Genomic DNA, 15,775 nt, shown 5'->3' on the forward strand with positions numbered 1-15,775 from the left:
CGTTTATTTTTTCCCCGTTGTGGAGCTAATAGTCTTTAGATGGTTTGAAATTCCAAATGTCCCTTTTTAATTTTTTTTTTTTTTTTTTTTTGCTTATTTCGTAGGAGCTGACAGAGGAAGTAGTGGGTTCTCCCATCCCGGAGCCCAGACCACGAAATAGGCTGTTCCGCTCCCACTCAGAAAGCTCAGACGAGCTTTCAGAACTGGACCTGTCTCATGGCAAGAAGGATGCTTTTGTCCTGGAGGTGTGTGCGTTGGTATGAAAGTGAGGTGATTGGTGTTAAGGGCTTGACTAAGTTATATTTGTATATTGCTGCTGATCACGGGTGAACAAAGTATGGCCTGAGACCCATTAGCGCACATATTTTCATGACCCATTTTTTTTTTAGTAAAAAGAGCAAATTTAATGATACAAATATTACAGGACTTTTGATTTATTTGAAAAAAAATGGGTGGGGGGAATCAAGAGTGTTTTATTTTTTTTTATTAAAAATACCAATTTTTACAGAACTCTTGATTTTTAGATTTCCAACAAAAAATGAGCTTTTAATAGTTTTTTTTAAAATCAAGCATCCTCTAATATAGCACAGAAATGCATTTATTTATTTTGTGTTAATTTAATTTTAAAATTGTTATTATAAATCCTGAAATTAAAATATTAAAGTAAACAATCCATTTAAATGCTCTCATTAATTTATTAATTTTTTTAAATGTATTTTAATTAAACAATTTACAAATGAGCAAATAAAAACATGGCAATTAAACATTGCAAACTTAGCTATGAATAACTTGGACCATCTGAAACCAAAACAAAGAAACAAAAAAGTCAAATATGATCCCTGATCACTTAAATTTTTCCACCCCTTCTATAGATTGATGACACCGATGCCGTGGAAGATATTCACTCCCTACTCACGGATGCCCCGCCTCCCACGGGTATGTGACCCGAGTCATCATTAGAATGCACCTTTTGATCCTTAATCCCCTGCTCACGTCATTTTTTTTTTCTTTAGGTTTCCACAGCTGCAACACTGAGGTCATGCCTGGGATTTACAACTGGACTTCGGGAATACAGGTCTCTCGGCGCAATGCTCCATCCACCATGTGTAGTTGCACAGCATGAATTGCCAAATACAATCGGTGTATCCTGCTTTGGTGCGGTACACACACAAGATGAAAAAAATTTGAAACAGTTCAACTGTAACTTGTGATTTCTATTTCCCAGATGTTTACATCAGTGAGGGTGCTAAGGTTGAGTAATGCCAATCTCACCAATCAAGGCTTGAACAAAATCTTCACTGACCTGTGTGAGAACCTGCTGAAGGTGCGTGTATGACAAATACAAGTGGCACGTTGAAGCTTTGTTTGCATTTAGATTTTTCTCACGAGGCACAAGAGTAAATGAAATAAAATCTCTTTTGGGGACAAACTTTTGCCATGAGAAAATCTTGAAGTGATACTTAAACATTTGGAACTGTCGTGTAAAATGAGACATAAAAGCAATTCAGTCTGGGTTTTAAATGAAGACATACCAAAAAGAAAGTTCTGTTGGTCAATTTTTATGAATGCTCATTAATGAGTAAAAATAAGTTAATCGCTGTAAAATGTCAAAATATTTTAAAAGCAAATTACTTCTTGACAACAAGTGGCAAAGCTTATGGTCAATTTGTTGTGTTTATTTCAGAGTTTGTACTTCAAGTTGCGCTCTATGATCCCCTGCTGCATTTGTCATCTCAACTTCACCGTAGCAGTGCCGGAAGAAGAACTCATACAGGTGAGTGAATATCCTTGACGCATATTTACACCTGCAAATTCTCTTTTCACACTTGCACTGAGTTGTCCGTCTGCTTGGCAGGTTGCCGTGACGGCGGTCGCCATGACGTTCGACAAGGACCAGACCCAGGAGAAGCTAGCGGACAGGCCCATCACCAAAGGTAGGTCCCACTTATATCGTGCTTTTCTACTTCGGGCACTCACCTACTGATGACGCAACATCAGGAGCAACTGGAGGTTCAGTCTCTTGCTCAAAGACACTTGGACATGGTCCCTCGGGCAGGGATCGAACCGCCAACCCCTGGGTTGAGAAACAACCACTCTATCACTGAACCATGTCACCCCTTTGTGATATCAACACTTGAATGTTCAAGTAATGTGTACGTGTGTGTTTCAGGGTGCAGTGAGACTGAAGAGCAGCTGCAGTTCCCCTTGGAGCTCTGCGTCGACTGCCCTTCCGCCAGCACGCAGCCGCCATCAAAAACCTCAGGTAGGATCAAGCTTTCTTCTCAAGATTAACCTCACGCAGCCCTTGTTTCACTAACAGGCTTCGTCACCCATTTCCTCCGCTAACACCTCAGGTACAGTCTCTTTACTCACTCCGGCTGCAAAACTCTGCCAAAATCAGCTGGTTATTGTGCAGACGGAAGGTAAATGGTCAGTGATGTCACGTTGCAGAGTTTGGTCTCATCTGTTGTGAAACTAGTGCACAATAGTGTCATGTCGTCTGATGCAAATCTGTTTTAGATTGAGCACAATCAGGGTGGATTTACACTGCTCGGTTCAAGTGAGACGATTCAGATTTTTTTTTGTTGTTGTTGTCCTCCAGTGGCTCATAAAGAGAAAAAGAAAAAGAAAAAAAGAACGCATGGAGTCAGATATCTTAACATTAGAATCCGGTTGGAAATACAGTCTAAATACACTGCATTACAAAGTCTAAATATCCGATAGTCGAGATTTGTCGATCACCGAATAGGCAAAATAATTTTTGATGGTGGACAATTGATTCATATGAAGAGTCAGTCCAGGCCACGCCCCACTCGAGCGACTATGTCACCTTTATGATATAATTGTTTACTCCTATGTTGTCACTGACTGCTGTCCCTTAAAATGTACATGCGTAGAGAGGAAAATATGACATTGACATTAAAACATAACCTGCAGTGTATATTCAGCCCTGGAACATGAATGGACATACACTCCTTGCGTATTCAACCCAAAGGAAGACTTTGATGTTTGTGTCTCCTCACAGGTGTCCCAATAAGTAGTGCTGTGTCATCCAGAGGTAAGCCCCACCCCCAATGCACTTTCATATGTATCCACCCCGTACTCGACCTACGTCCTACCGAAACTACAACACAGGCTCATTTTTTTGACTGACCATCCTAATGTCTCGGACAGAAATATCCCACATGGCTCCAGACCTCATCCACTTGTGTTCTTTTTCTGTTCTTCTTTTTGTTTTTGTTTTTTTTTTGTTTTTCCTTGTTGTTTTTTTTTTTTTCTTTGTTGTCTTTTGTGTGGTTGTGGGTTTTGTGTGTGTGTGTGTGTTCTCTCCAGCTACCTCCGTTGATTACGGTTCCTTTGCAGACAGATGCAGCACCTGGCTAGAGCTGCTTAGGCTGAAAGCTCACACCATAAGACGAGGATCAGTTAAGACAAGTAGGAGGACACAGTCTCGATCACACTCCGCTGGTCACGTGCAAAGATACAAAGCACACACATACACAAGCATACACTCGCACATGTCATACAAACATCCATGCATACTGCTGTGCGGTGAAGCAGTAGGAATTAAATTTCAGCTTCCTGTTGGATAGTGTAAAAGTGTTTAAGGCGCTGTCCCTCATTGGGATTTATCCAGTCAGCAGTTTGTCTTTTTGATGATGGGAAATAGGAGTTGTGATTTGTTTCCCAATGCAAAGTTTTCCTTTCCAGATATTACCGCCGTTTGATCTCTGTCAAAATATTAAGGAACGTTGCACTCTTAGGCCACAATTTTAGGCACACTTGCACACTCTGAGACATGCAAATACAGATAGCAAGTGAAATTCACTGTCATGTTTGTTTCCTGAAATAGTGATGCCTCATCACTGGGCACAGTTTTTAGTACACCCGCCCAAAAAAAAAAAAAAAATCAAGAAAACTGAAATGGTGAATGAAAGACAGTTGCACAGTACTACATAGTTCTCAGTCTTTGCAATTTTCCCAATTATCGCCAAGCTTGTACAATGTACAGTGCTGTGAAACCGTATATTTGCTCCCTTCCTGATTTCTGTGTTCGTTGCATATTTATCACACACAAAGGTTTCAGTGAATCAAACCAATTTTAATATCACACATAGACTGCCCAAGGAAATATAAAATGCAGCTTCTGAATGATAATTTCATTCACCGAGGGGGTAAGAAAAATTTTAATGTGAAAAAGCAATTGCTCACAATTTTTTTTTTTTGCTTGATTGACACAAGCCATATCACCTAAATTCGCCCTTTCACGTGCGGGCTTGTGCATTATTCTTGTGCCTGTCTCAGTTCCTACTAGCTGTCTACATTCGTTTCCCATGGCGCCAGGTCCGAAAGAGTTGTCACCTTGTCGTTTCCCTGACACAAGTTAACGTACATCACAGCTGTTCCCAGGTCTGCGTGTCTGTCTGCAGACACTGTAAACTGTCTTGTCCGCCTGTCACGCATGGAAAGTGATTGTCTGACCACCCGCACCATCCACATGACTGCATGTGTTTTAATAGTCACATGTCCACACACTTTTTTGTTTGTGACATCACATGTTTCATGAATCCCAAAATTAAATTAGGTTTGGCGAAAACCGCATTTCCTGCTTCAAAACATTATGTTCAATGCAGCCCCACCAGTCTGAACACCATAGTCTGATTAATTTATTCATAATATATTGCTGTCAACTGAAATCACAGTACCTTAGGGCTCTTAGTAAGATGTAATGATAAATAAGTTACTTTTTTTTTATTATTATCTGCTTAGAGAGATTATCTTTTTTTTTTAAATGCCACTATGTAATCTACACACTTATCTACGCAATTATGCAATGTTGTCATCACGCAACAGTAACCACAGTCAGCAACAAATAGAGCTTCCTTTAGCAACATCCCTTGCAAATGAGCTTTTTGCGGTCTGTGAACATTCAGTGTCATCACTGTCAGTGTCATCACTGGAGCGCTCCAGTCCGCTGACCGAGAGCCGGTCCCGCTCGCTGCGCTCCAACCGCTGCTCGTTTGGAGGAAGCTCAGTCACGGTGGTGAAGATGACACCGCTTTCCTTTCTCCCCGGTACACGTGTGGTAAAATACTTGGGGATCATCAACATGTTCTTCATTCGAGAGACCACGTCCTTAAGAGAGGTACGGCCAAAATGACTTGAGTCCTCCCGCCCCCGAAAAACAAAGGTGGCTACAGAGCTAGTCTTGCGTGTTCTCCACCTTTACAGGAAGGCGGCGTGAGCGGCTTCCCCCCCTCGTTCGTTGCAGAGGTGTTTGCCATGGTTCGCGCCCACGTTGCAGCTTTGGGGGGAAATGCCGTTGTGTCTTACAGCATGAAGGAGTGTGTGTTGATGGAAAATCCCAATAAGAACCAGGTACACACACACACACACACACACACAAAGACTTAATTTCTTGATTTCTTGTATGAAATATAGTGGTGCCCTGCCTTGATTACTGATGCACTTTCAACTGTTTATTGAACGGGACAAACAGTCAAACGGATGAACACAAGAGGGCTAAAAGGCACAGGAGCAATACACAAATACTACAGTACATACAGTGATTACACTTCATAAACCTAGTTTATTTCATTATATTTTTAATAATGTTTTGATATAATACTGTGCTATTTTTTTAAAATTAAAAACATGACCCAAAAATAATAATTGGGGGTGGTGGATGGTTGCTAGAGATTAATGGCATGTGACATGAGTAAATAGTTAACTGGCTCACAGAACAAATTAGTCTGAAGGTAAAGTACTGCTGTACCGTCGGACTTGTTCCAGTGTTATAATCCACCCATTTGTGTTTGTCACACAGGCACAGTGTCTCATCAATGTGAGTGGCGATGCCGTCATCTGCGTGCGGGAATTGGATCAGGAGCCCGCGTCATCCGCAACAAGCCTCGGACAAGCGTGCACGAGTGGAATGGAAGGGTCCACATGACATCTGCCATCACTCAAACGCAACAGTCTAGCCGTCCAAATGAGAGCAAGCTTCGGTTGCCTTAACTCTGTCAAATATCCCAAAGTTCGGATGCCGCTTTTGAGAAGCAACACATGCGCACAAAAGAAAATTACAAATACTGACATGGATTTTTCTCACATGAGTATTTCCACCACAATTGTTAATAATAACAGCAAAAGAAGAAGCATCTATTTTTTGCCTGCTAGCATCGTTCGGGTTTGCTTACCAGCTATGACCGCACACTCATTTAAAGCGGGGTACACAAATGACAATTTTTAACATCTAAAATGATTTAAAATGTTAAAATCTCCACACGATGATGGGGGAGAAAAACTCATTGTATTCTTCATGCCCTTATGGTTTGTGTTGTACTCCAGATAACACCACACATGATATCTGACCAACAATCGCTCGTCTCCTTACCCAATCCAGATATGTGTCATTAGTACCAAGTTTGACCTGGGAAGGGACAGCATGGTGCCACAGGGCATCCACACTGCCCAAAGAGAATTTGCAATTGTTAAAATGGCACAGGTTTAATATTAACATTTTTCATATCTGATCATTTTCGAGCAGATCTGGGAGAAAGAAAACCACGTAACGTACCCCGCACAACAGGAGAATCGTTCAGAATAATCTTTTGCGAGACAACGAATTACTTTGGTCAACACGTTTTTAATTCGAGATGGAACAAAACTTTTTTGCGCTGATGGCCTCTTTTTTTCCCTCACACACATAATAAGAATTTAACATTAACACAATATATAATATAGAAATATCCATCTGTCCATCCATTTTCGAATCCGCTTATCCTCACAAGGGTCGCGGGCGTGCTGTTTAATATTTAGGAATTAAGGGTTTGGTTCAGCAACAGGTGGATTTTTTTTTCTGAAACGTCATCATGGCTATAAATTACAACTCGTCCGGTCAAACTTAAAAACCAAAAATGAAAATATCTCAAAAACCTGATTAGCTAGAGAAAAAGTAGACATATTTTTTTAAATCAGCTTTAAAAATAAATATAGGGACACATACAGTAGAGCCAACTGATTATAATTCGCTGTTGACCAGTGTCATCAAGCCTTTGCTGGAATGTGCTCAAAACTCCCGAATTATCAAATATATTTCCAAGGTATCAAGAATAAAAATGTCAAACAAATAAATGGTGTTATTTATTCTTATTATAAATGACATAATGTGGAGCTGGAAAACTCACTCAGGGTAATATTTTAGAGACCTCCGATCATCAGACCTTGGATCATAAAAAATAAAAAAAACCTCACATTTCTCAATTATTTGACATATGTATACAGGCTTCAGTCATTGATACAAGGGACTATATAATATTTCAAATTTGCGCAGATTACATTTTGTGTTTTTAATTATTGACAATTATGAGGAGGTGTTTGAAAGCAACAATCATCAGCATGCACAAATTTGCCAAGTCCATTTTGGACTGTCTTTATAAAACCTGTTCCAGTACAGTATTGCTCCCAGGAAGCATCACCTACCACAATTCTTGAGTGTCATAGAATCAGGTCACAGCCCCGTCCTATCCAATCTGTTTGCTGTGATTTATACAGTTATGGTTTTACCGCCAAAAAAAAAAACCTTTAAAAATTGTATATATTCAAAGAAATCATGTTTTCATGTTTATTCTGAGTCCTAATCCTGCTACTGATTTTTGTTTGTTGTTCATGATGTCCAGTGCTAGAAATATTTTTTTTTTCATAGTAAGCTCTAAATGTTGCTTTCTAATAATTTTGGGGGTTTTTATTTTTTGTAAGTGCAATAAATGCATGTTTGGAATTAGTGGTACTATAAATCTTTATTTTTTTGTTTGTTTTTGCGACAAAGAGGTTGTGCATGATTTCCTGTGTTTGTGTCCAAACTTGAATGTGCTAGACGCATGTACACCAAATTTTTATCGCCATGAACTTAAAATGCTTGCCGAAGACTTGCACAATAAACTCAGTTAAACAAAAATGTGACTGTGATGGCATCTATGATCATTAAAACCAAACAAACAAAACCACATTATAACGGTTATCTTGGTCGGTAATGGGTTCATTTTTTTTGCCGAACTGTTCCAAAAGTCGCAACCTCAGTCAAAATATTGGAATAGAAGATAGATAAGAAGAGAACGATACGATACACTTGCATTTCGACGTAATCCGAGTGTACGCGTCATAACGGCCCTATTCGGATGACAACGCTAACGCAGAATTAAAGTCCTGATTGCCGTGAATGATGAATAGATCGGGATTCGTTGGTCATGAATATAAAACAACCAAATAGGTAAAAAAAAATTCGGATGTTGACTTCCTAACGTCAAAGCCGCATTTGTCGGGATGGTCTTAAATGCAATCTTCGAGACGGAACGCTTCCCCCTATTTTGATGAAAATTGTATCCAATATATACAAGCTATATTTGCATTAATCTCAAGTAAAAACATTCGTAATACAGATAAAACGGCAAATAAAATGATCATAATCATTGGGTTGGGGTTGTTCTTGGGGTTGTTGCCTGACTGAACTTGAACTATTATTATGGCCCTCTCGCGACATTTTATCATTTTCTCGCGAGGACTCAAGCGCTTGAGCAAAGAACGCTCCGCGCCTGTGAATGTCGCTAGTGAGTCACTCATCATAAACGAAATTATTGTTGAAGGTGGGTCCAGAAAGTTGACCAAGCAGAGGAAACCGTCGCTGCCTGTCGACGGCTCCTTCGCCTCCTATCAAGGCAGGCTACTCGAACGTCCCACGGTTGCTGGGTCGTCCCACCCATCTTCAAGCTCACTTCCAAACATGGGGGAAATCGTTTTGCCACGGCGCATGTTCCTCTGGTGCATGGCGGTCCTGTATTTGATTGCATTTGTGTCTCTCTACATGCAAATACCAGGTAAGACAACTTTCTGGGGGAGGATAAGATTGACGTACTGACGTACTCGGCTTTTCCGAGCTACCTTGTTAATTGAGTTAGTTCAGAACTCTGCACAGCGGCGTACGTGGCTAGTGGGGGTTCTGGAATACTCCCCGCCTTCTAAAAGTGAGGCTAACAGAACATTCGTCGAAACGCGCAAAATAATCTGCGGATAGATTCCTGAGTACGATTTCAACTACATTACCCACAATTCCCAGTGCACTACACAGGTAGGTTCGAGGTAGGAAATATGCGGATACAATCGGGTTCGTCATGTCTTATACGTTATTGAACACGAATGAGTGGTGATTGAGGGGAATGTGCCAAGGCCAGTATTCATATTTTAAGGACCCCAAATGTACACATCAATTCAATTGAAGTTGGGACGTTGTGGTAAACGTACATAAAAACAGAATACAGCCTCTACAATCAAGTAGTACGTTATTGTCAAATGCGCTGTATGTGCAACATACAGCACAGATGAAATTTCTTCCCTCTCAACCAGACAACAAGAGGAGCCGCTGCCGGTGCCCCCGCCGCCATCAAAAGAACAGTTAACATAAAATGACAAAATAGTACAACACAACACATAAGACACAGACAGCCGTGCAACCTTAACCACGTTTCCTGCATACACGTTGTTGTTTGAAGCAGTTATAGACGAAAGAGGAGCAACTCAAAGTGTCCTTTTCACCAGTGGCTCAAAGACATCATGCTCAAAGTGTGCACACGTGATTTCCAACTAATTTCCACATATTGAATATACCACGACAAGATATTTAATGTTCAAACTGATCAACTCTATTGTTTTTGACAAAATAATCATTAATTTAGAATTTCATGGCTACAATACATTGCAAAAAACTGCAACAGGTAGCAAAAAGAAAGGAACGCTCATCAAACACATGTTCAAAAGCTAGCATTTAAAGGTACATACTGTACAGGCTTTGGAGAAACATATGATGCCAACCAAGCAATGTCTCATTCATGGATTATTTACTCAGATAATAAAGGATACCAGCAAACTAGGTATTCTACACGTGTACAGAGAAAAAAAAAAGGCTTTTTAAGGGTAATTTAGGGATGGGGCCGTATCATGCTCTGGTGTATGTTATTCACAAGATTTTAAGGTAATTGTTCTCCCTGTCACTATACGTCACTGGCACGCTGGCATAGATAGTTGGTCAAAGATACGTTACTTGCAACAAATAAATTATTGTTGGACCATTTAACTGAAATTTGGATAATTTCTCCGCCATACCTCATGATTTCTCTCAAAGTGTTTGGGAATTTGGGAACAGCAGTTGAATTTAATGTATGGTATACACCAGCAGCTAAACAAAGTGCACAGGCTACAGAAAACAAAGAAAAACAAACACAAGCCTGCTAAGCTAAATTCACAGTATGTTTTCGTGAAGGCAAACTAGCTTGATTTTTACTAACGACAGTGAGACAAATCACACCAAATGAATTTTGTGTTTTTCTTAAATCATTTTTTGGTGGTGTTTTTGTAGGCCTCTATGGCAACGAGGGTCTCCTCCCTGCTCGTAAGCAGCTGCGTTTCACTGGCAAGCCTCTGGGCGAGCAGCTGCTGGCCTCGCCCACCCTGCTGTGGCTGAGCCCCCACCTGGGCCTTGACACGCAGTCGGCAATGGAGTTGCTGTGCCTCGTGGGGGCGGCGCTCAGCCTGGCCGCCACGCTGGTGTCGGCACTGCGGGACAGCGTGGTCTTCTTCTGGCTCTGGGCCTTGTACTTGTCCATGTACCAGGTATTGTTGACACACTGCTGGAGATGATGATGATGATGATGATGTGTGTGGTATCGATCTCACTTTGTTTCTGTGGCAGGTGGGGCAGGTTTTCCTCTATTTCCAATGGTGAGTGGTCAACGCTCATAAAATGGCAGAATCCCACACAACTTCTTTTGATGGATTTATACTTTTACATGACCCGATATACATTAGAAGTGTTGTATTTTTCTGTGGAATAGCACACTCACGTCAGGAATAGCATTGGTTATTCTGCCCTCCCTGAGCCTACTGCACGAGCAACATGGTGCATTCATGGTGCTTAATTGCTCTGCCCTAAAATGGATATTTTCCCGCAGCACATCTGATTTCTCATGAGTCTCACAATGGTTGAGAATCACTGTTGTAAACCCCAGACGAAGCACTCTCTCTCTTTATATTACTTACCCCCCCCCCCCCCTCTCTCTCCAGGGACAACCTTCTTCTGGAGGCGGGCTTCCTCTGCATCCTTGTGGCTCCAATGACACTCATTAGGGGCTCTCGAGCGGTCTACGAGCATGACCGCATTACATTTTGGCTGGTCCGGTGGCTGCTCTTTCGCCTCATGTTTGCCTCTGGAGTGGTGAAACTTACCTCACGCTGTCCTACTTGGTGGGGCTTAACCGGTATGTCACCTCTTGCCAGTCATACCTGAGATCTCTTTCGAACTGTGAAAACAATTTTATCATAAACATTGGCAGGAATAAAGAAAGATTAAATAGGTGACATAATATGTTGTGTAGACAAACTTTGCAGTGATTGACATCAATATTAAGAGACAGAAGCTTGTGTCGGGTTGGCGGGTTGGTTCAGTGTGAGTGTCTGGGAGATGAGCATAGCCTACATCAGCTCTTTCAAGTGTTCATTTTGAATTCGTGTTTCGCTGTTTGTGCCATTAAATGAACAGCCAAAAATTGTACATCGCATTAACCACATTAAAAATATTTGTATCAACCAGCGATGACCTACCACTACGAAACCCAGTGTATTCCCACCCCGCTGGCTTGGTTTGCCCACCAGTTGCCCGTGTGGTGGCAGAAGCTGAGCGTGGTGGGCGCCTTCGTCATCGAGATCGCCGTACCGCTGCTTTTCTTCAGTCCTCTGCGCAGACTGCGACTCGGCGCTTTCTACTTGCAGGTGAGCTGCGCCACGTGTCTTATCTTGAGCACACGCGCCTGAAGTCATTTTTCCATGTCATTTCAATGATTTATATACTGTGTCGTTTTTTTCATTTTTCCGTGCAGATTCTGCTGCAAGTGCTGATCGTTTTGTCGGGCAACTACAACTTCTTCAACCTTCTGACCATGGCCCTTTGTTTGTCCTTGCTGGACGACCGCCACGTACGCTCGTGGCTGCGCACGTCAGAACACGCCAAACACAAAAGTGAGACAGACCATGAACCCTGAACAGTAAATCATACCCCTAGTTTGTTTTAATGGACAAGGAATTTTTTCGGAAGTTCGGAAACTTTTTTTTTTTTTTTTTTTTAAATTCTGTAAGGGCCCAAACTGAATTGCAAAATACTACAAAAAAAGGTGGCCTCAGTTCACCCCAGGTCTATTTTATGCAGTATTTATGCTAGTAATATCACAGCTTTATTACTAAGATTTCCTAGCATTTTCTCACAATGTTGAAATATTTTCATAATATCAAAATGTAATATTTTGGTTTTCCCCAAAGTATATCTTATAAAATGTAAGCTGCAGTTGTTTTTTTTCCCCCTACCTTTTCTTGATGGTAATTTTCTACTATTAAGACGTTTTTCCCTCACATTATTCTTTAATTTCTGACAGTGGTTCTTAATGTATGTACGTTAGATCATATGTACGTTTCCCGAACCCTTCATTAGTGAAAAATAAATTATGATTTTTTACAAATTCAAGACATTAAAAAAAAACACATTTATTAAAAACAGAAAAATGTAAATAAAATTACATGGCATAAGTATAGTTTTTTTAGAATTCTATGACGTACGATTATGACAGTCACACGGTGACAACTGCGTGAACTAAATTCCTCGCAGCACTGATTGGACAAGCAATGTCATGTGATCATCTGCAGCCAGCGATGGCCAAGCGGGCGTGTCATAGCTAATTGACATCTGGAGGCGGTTGTGTCTTACCCTCCATGGCAGAGGCTCTGTCAAACCCTTGAGACTGATTCACCGAACCCCTGGGGGTCGATTGAACCCAGGTTACGAACCACTGATTTATGACCCCTTTTTTTTCTTAATATTATTGCAAGCAGAGATTTGAACCCAGCTCTCTTGTTATGCATCCCTTCCCCTCCCTCTCCTCTCATTGAGGATTCCACAACGTAGATTTGAACCCGGATGTCTTGTCTGTTCGCCAGACGTGCTAACCACTAGTTCACCGAACTGCTTAAAATTGCAACTTTGTTCTTGTCAATTTTTGACTTTGACGTTATTTTGTGTGACCCTAATACTACTTCATACATTTTATCCTCCATTCAGAGTCCAAACTGCGGTCCTGGCTGTGTAACATTTTGGAACTCACTGTCTTGTCTCTGATTATCTTTGGTGCAATCGTGTGTTTTGACCTGAAAGTAGACACGACAGCAAGAGCCATCACTTCCAAAATGGGTACTGTGACTATCGGAGGTCTTTTATTGTACTCGTACCAAATTCTTATTTATTTATTTAAAAATAACTCTTTCAGCATTCACCTTCCACCACTTTAGCCACTTTCTGAAGAGTGTCACATACCCATGCGTGTGGATCGGTGTTCTCTCCCTCACTTGGGAGATTCTTGGAGCCATGTACAGGTAGCACTCCTCTTGTTTGTTCTTATGTCACTGTTTATTGTGACTTGTTGTGATCTTGCAAAACAATTTTTCTTCCCAGGTGTGCGTGTGTCTCTGGTTTTCTGAGGAGGTTGTGGTCTACTCTCCAATGGACGGCATTTGCTGCTGCTGCGGCCACCATGTTCACCATCAGCCTGGTGAGTTGAACTTCATGTCAGCGTTAACTGCCAACATGCAGGCACTGTGTCATGAAAAGTATTGGGACACGCACACGTTCTATCACACTAAAGTCATCCAAGTGTGGAGCTTGCTTTGCTGGATCGCCCTGATTTGCTAGCTTACTTTGAATAACTGAATATGTGTCTACTAGCAAGGATTGTTTCTGCCATTATTATTATTGTTATTTATTTATTTATTTATTTATTTGCAGATGCCTTTCACCTACATAGAATATGACTCAAATTCCAAACTGTGGCCCGGCGTGCGTCAAGTCTACAATCTTGTGGATAACTACCAGCTGGTTAACTCGTATGGGTTGTTCCGAAGGATGACTGGCGTGGGTGGGCGGCCCGAGGTCGTCATAGAGGGAAGTCACGACGGCGTCACCTGGACGGTGAGAGGTTTAAAGTGTCCTATATAGGGAGGTTGGCATTTTCCAATGCTGTTTACGTAAGTTTCACTTGTTATCCGCTGTTAGCTCATTATGCCCTTAAATGTGTCCCTCACAACATGGATGGACAAAGTGCTTTGTTTGTCTTAATTCTGCAAAATACATTCATCTTATGAAAACATAATGGTAGTAATAGGTCTCCCATCTTATTTTGATCCAGGACATTCTAGTTTTGAGTAAGCAATGACATCATGGCTAACGAGAGTAGTATTATAAAAAAACGCAACTATATTCTCCTCGATATAAAATAAAACACCATTAAGTTGTACCTTGACTTTTTGCAGATGCCTTTCACCTACATAGAATATGACTCAAATTCCAAACTGTGGCCCGGCGTGCGTCAAGTCTACAGTCTTGTGGATAACTACCAGCTGGTTAACTCGTATGGGTTGTTCCGAAGGATGACTGGCGTGGGTGGGCGGCCCGAGGTCGTCATAGAGGGAAGTCACGACGGCGTCACCTGGACGGTGAGAGGTTTAAAGTGTCCTATATAGGGAGGTTGGCATTTTCCAATGCTGTTTACGTAAGTTTCACTTGTTATCCGCTGTTAGCTCATTATGCCCTTAAATGTGTCCCTCACAACATGGATGGACAAAGTGCTTTGTTTGTCTTAATTCTGCAAAATACATTCATCTTATGAAAACATAATGGTAGTAATAGGTCTCCCATCTTATTTTGATCCAGGACATTCTAGTTTTGAGTAAGCAATGACATCATGGCTACCGAGAGTAGTATTATAAAAAAACGCAACTATATTCTCCTCGATATAAAATAAAACACCATTAAGTTGTACCTTGACTTACAAGTGCTCCGACTAAAGAACTTTCTGAGTTAGGATCTGTCGCTTTGTTATTTTTAAATAATTTTTTTTAATTGGTTTTTGCTTTTTGTTGTGATCCAAATTTGGATTTTCAAGTGAGCTTCAGGATGTCTGCCATTAGATGGCGGCAGTGTACTTCACGTCCAGCCACGCATGATTAAAATTCTGACATAACACCGAAGCAGACGGCATTTTTGATTTGCAATTTTATTTCGCTGTAATTATATGATTTATGTTTGACTTTCATTTTGTGAATATGAGGAGGACTCAAATAGACATTGACAACTTGATTTGAACATAAGCTTCAACCATGCATTTTTTTCAAGCTCAAAATGCTGTTCACTGATTTCACATCTGCAACACAGTATCGATTCCAAACATACAGTAGCCCAAATCTGTTCTTGTGTCACGTTTTTTTTTCCATCTTCCCTTGCAGGAAATCGACTTTATGTACAAACCTGGCAACCTGAGCACTCCGCCCCCCTTGGTGACACCTCACCAGCCCCGCTTGGACTGGCAGATGTGGTTCGCCGCCCTCGGGAGTTCCTCGCAGGCGCCGTGGTTCACCAGCCTCATGTACCGACTGCTGCAGGGCAAGATGGATGGTAAGGACAGTTCTGAAAACTTGCCGGGAGATGCTGGGGTTAATTGAACACTCTGCCATCTAGTGGAAGTGCATTTAATTGTTCTGCCTTTCAACAAATTTGTTTTGATTACTTTCAGTAAATAAAAAAAATAATTTCACACCGATGAAATGATAATGGGTAATTTCCCCGAGCTCAATGTTTGGGAGTCACTGGTATCGTCCTGGGTATGACGTAAAACTGCATCCGACCGGG

The 15,775-nt window shown here is 41.2% G+C and overlaps 1 protein-coding gene and 1 long non-coding RNA gene across 3 annotated transcripts; both read left to right on the plus strand.

Moving 5' to 3' along the window:
• Positions 1-5,265: 5,265 nt before the first annotated feature.
• LOC109528088 (uncharacterized) lies at positions 5,266-7,786 on the plus strand. The gene is made up of 2 exons (XR_002170641.1): positions 5,266-5,379; positions 5,828-7,786. It is a non-coding gene; the product is annotated as an uncharacterized LOC109528088 (long non-coding RNA).
• An 882-nt stretch (positions 7,787-8,668) lies between these two features.
• On the plus strand, positions 8,669-15,607 carry lmf2a (lipase maturation factor 2a). Of its 2 annotated transcripts, XM_019890393.1 has the most exons (11): positions 8,688-8,876; positions 10,412-10,665; positions 10,745-10,773; positions 11,116-11,309; positions 11,642-11,820; positions 11,928-12,066; positions 13,157-13,285; positions 13,362-13,467; positions 13,547-13,643; positions 14,401-14,583; positions 15,373-15,607. In XM_019890393.1, the coding sequence occupies exons 1-11, from the start codon at positions 8,783-8,785 to the stop codon at positions 15,586-15,588; spliced, it is 1,620 nt and encodes a 539-aa protein (XP_019745952.1). In that variant the 5' UTR covers positions 8,688-8,782; the 3' UTR covers positions 15,589-15,607. The 2 variants fall into 2 exon arrangements, with proteins under 2 accessions (XP_019745950.1, XP_019745952.1); XM_019890391.1 differs by lacking the exons at positions 14,401-14,583; positions 15,373-15,607 and adding an exon at positions 13,877-14,306 and having other exon boundaries at positions 8,669-8,876.
• Positions 15,608-15,775: the final 168 nt, after the last annotated feature.

The sequence above is a fragment of the Hippocampus comes genome, unplaced genomic scaffold (genome assembly GCF_001891065.2).
Source record: "Hippocampus comes isolate QL1 unplaced genomic scaffold, H_comes_QL1_v1.1 scaffold88, whole genome shotgun sequence".
NCBI classification, from domain to species: domain Eukaryota; kingdom Metazoa; phylum Chordata; class Actinopteri; order Syngnathiformes; family Syngnathidae; genus Hippocampus; species Hippocampus comes.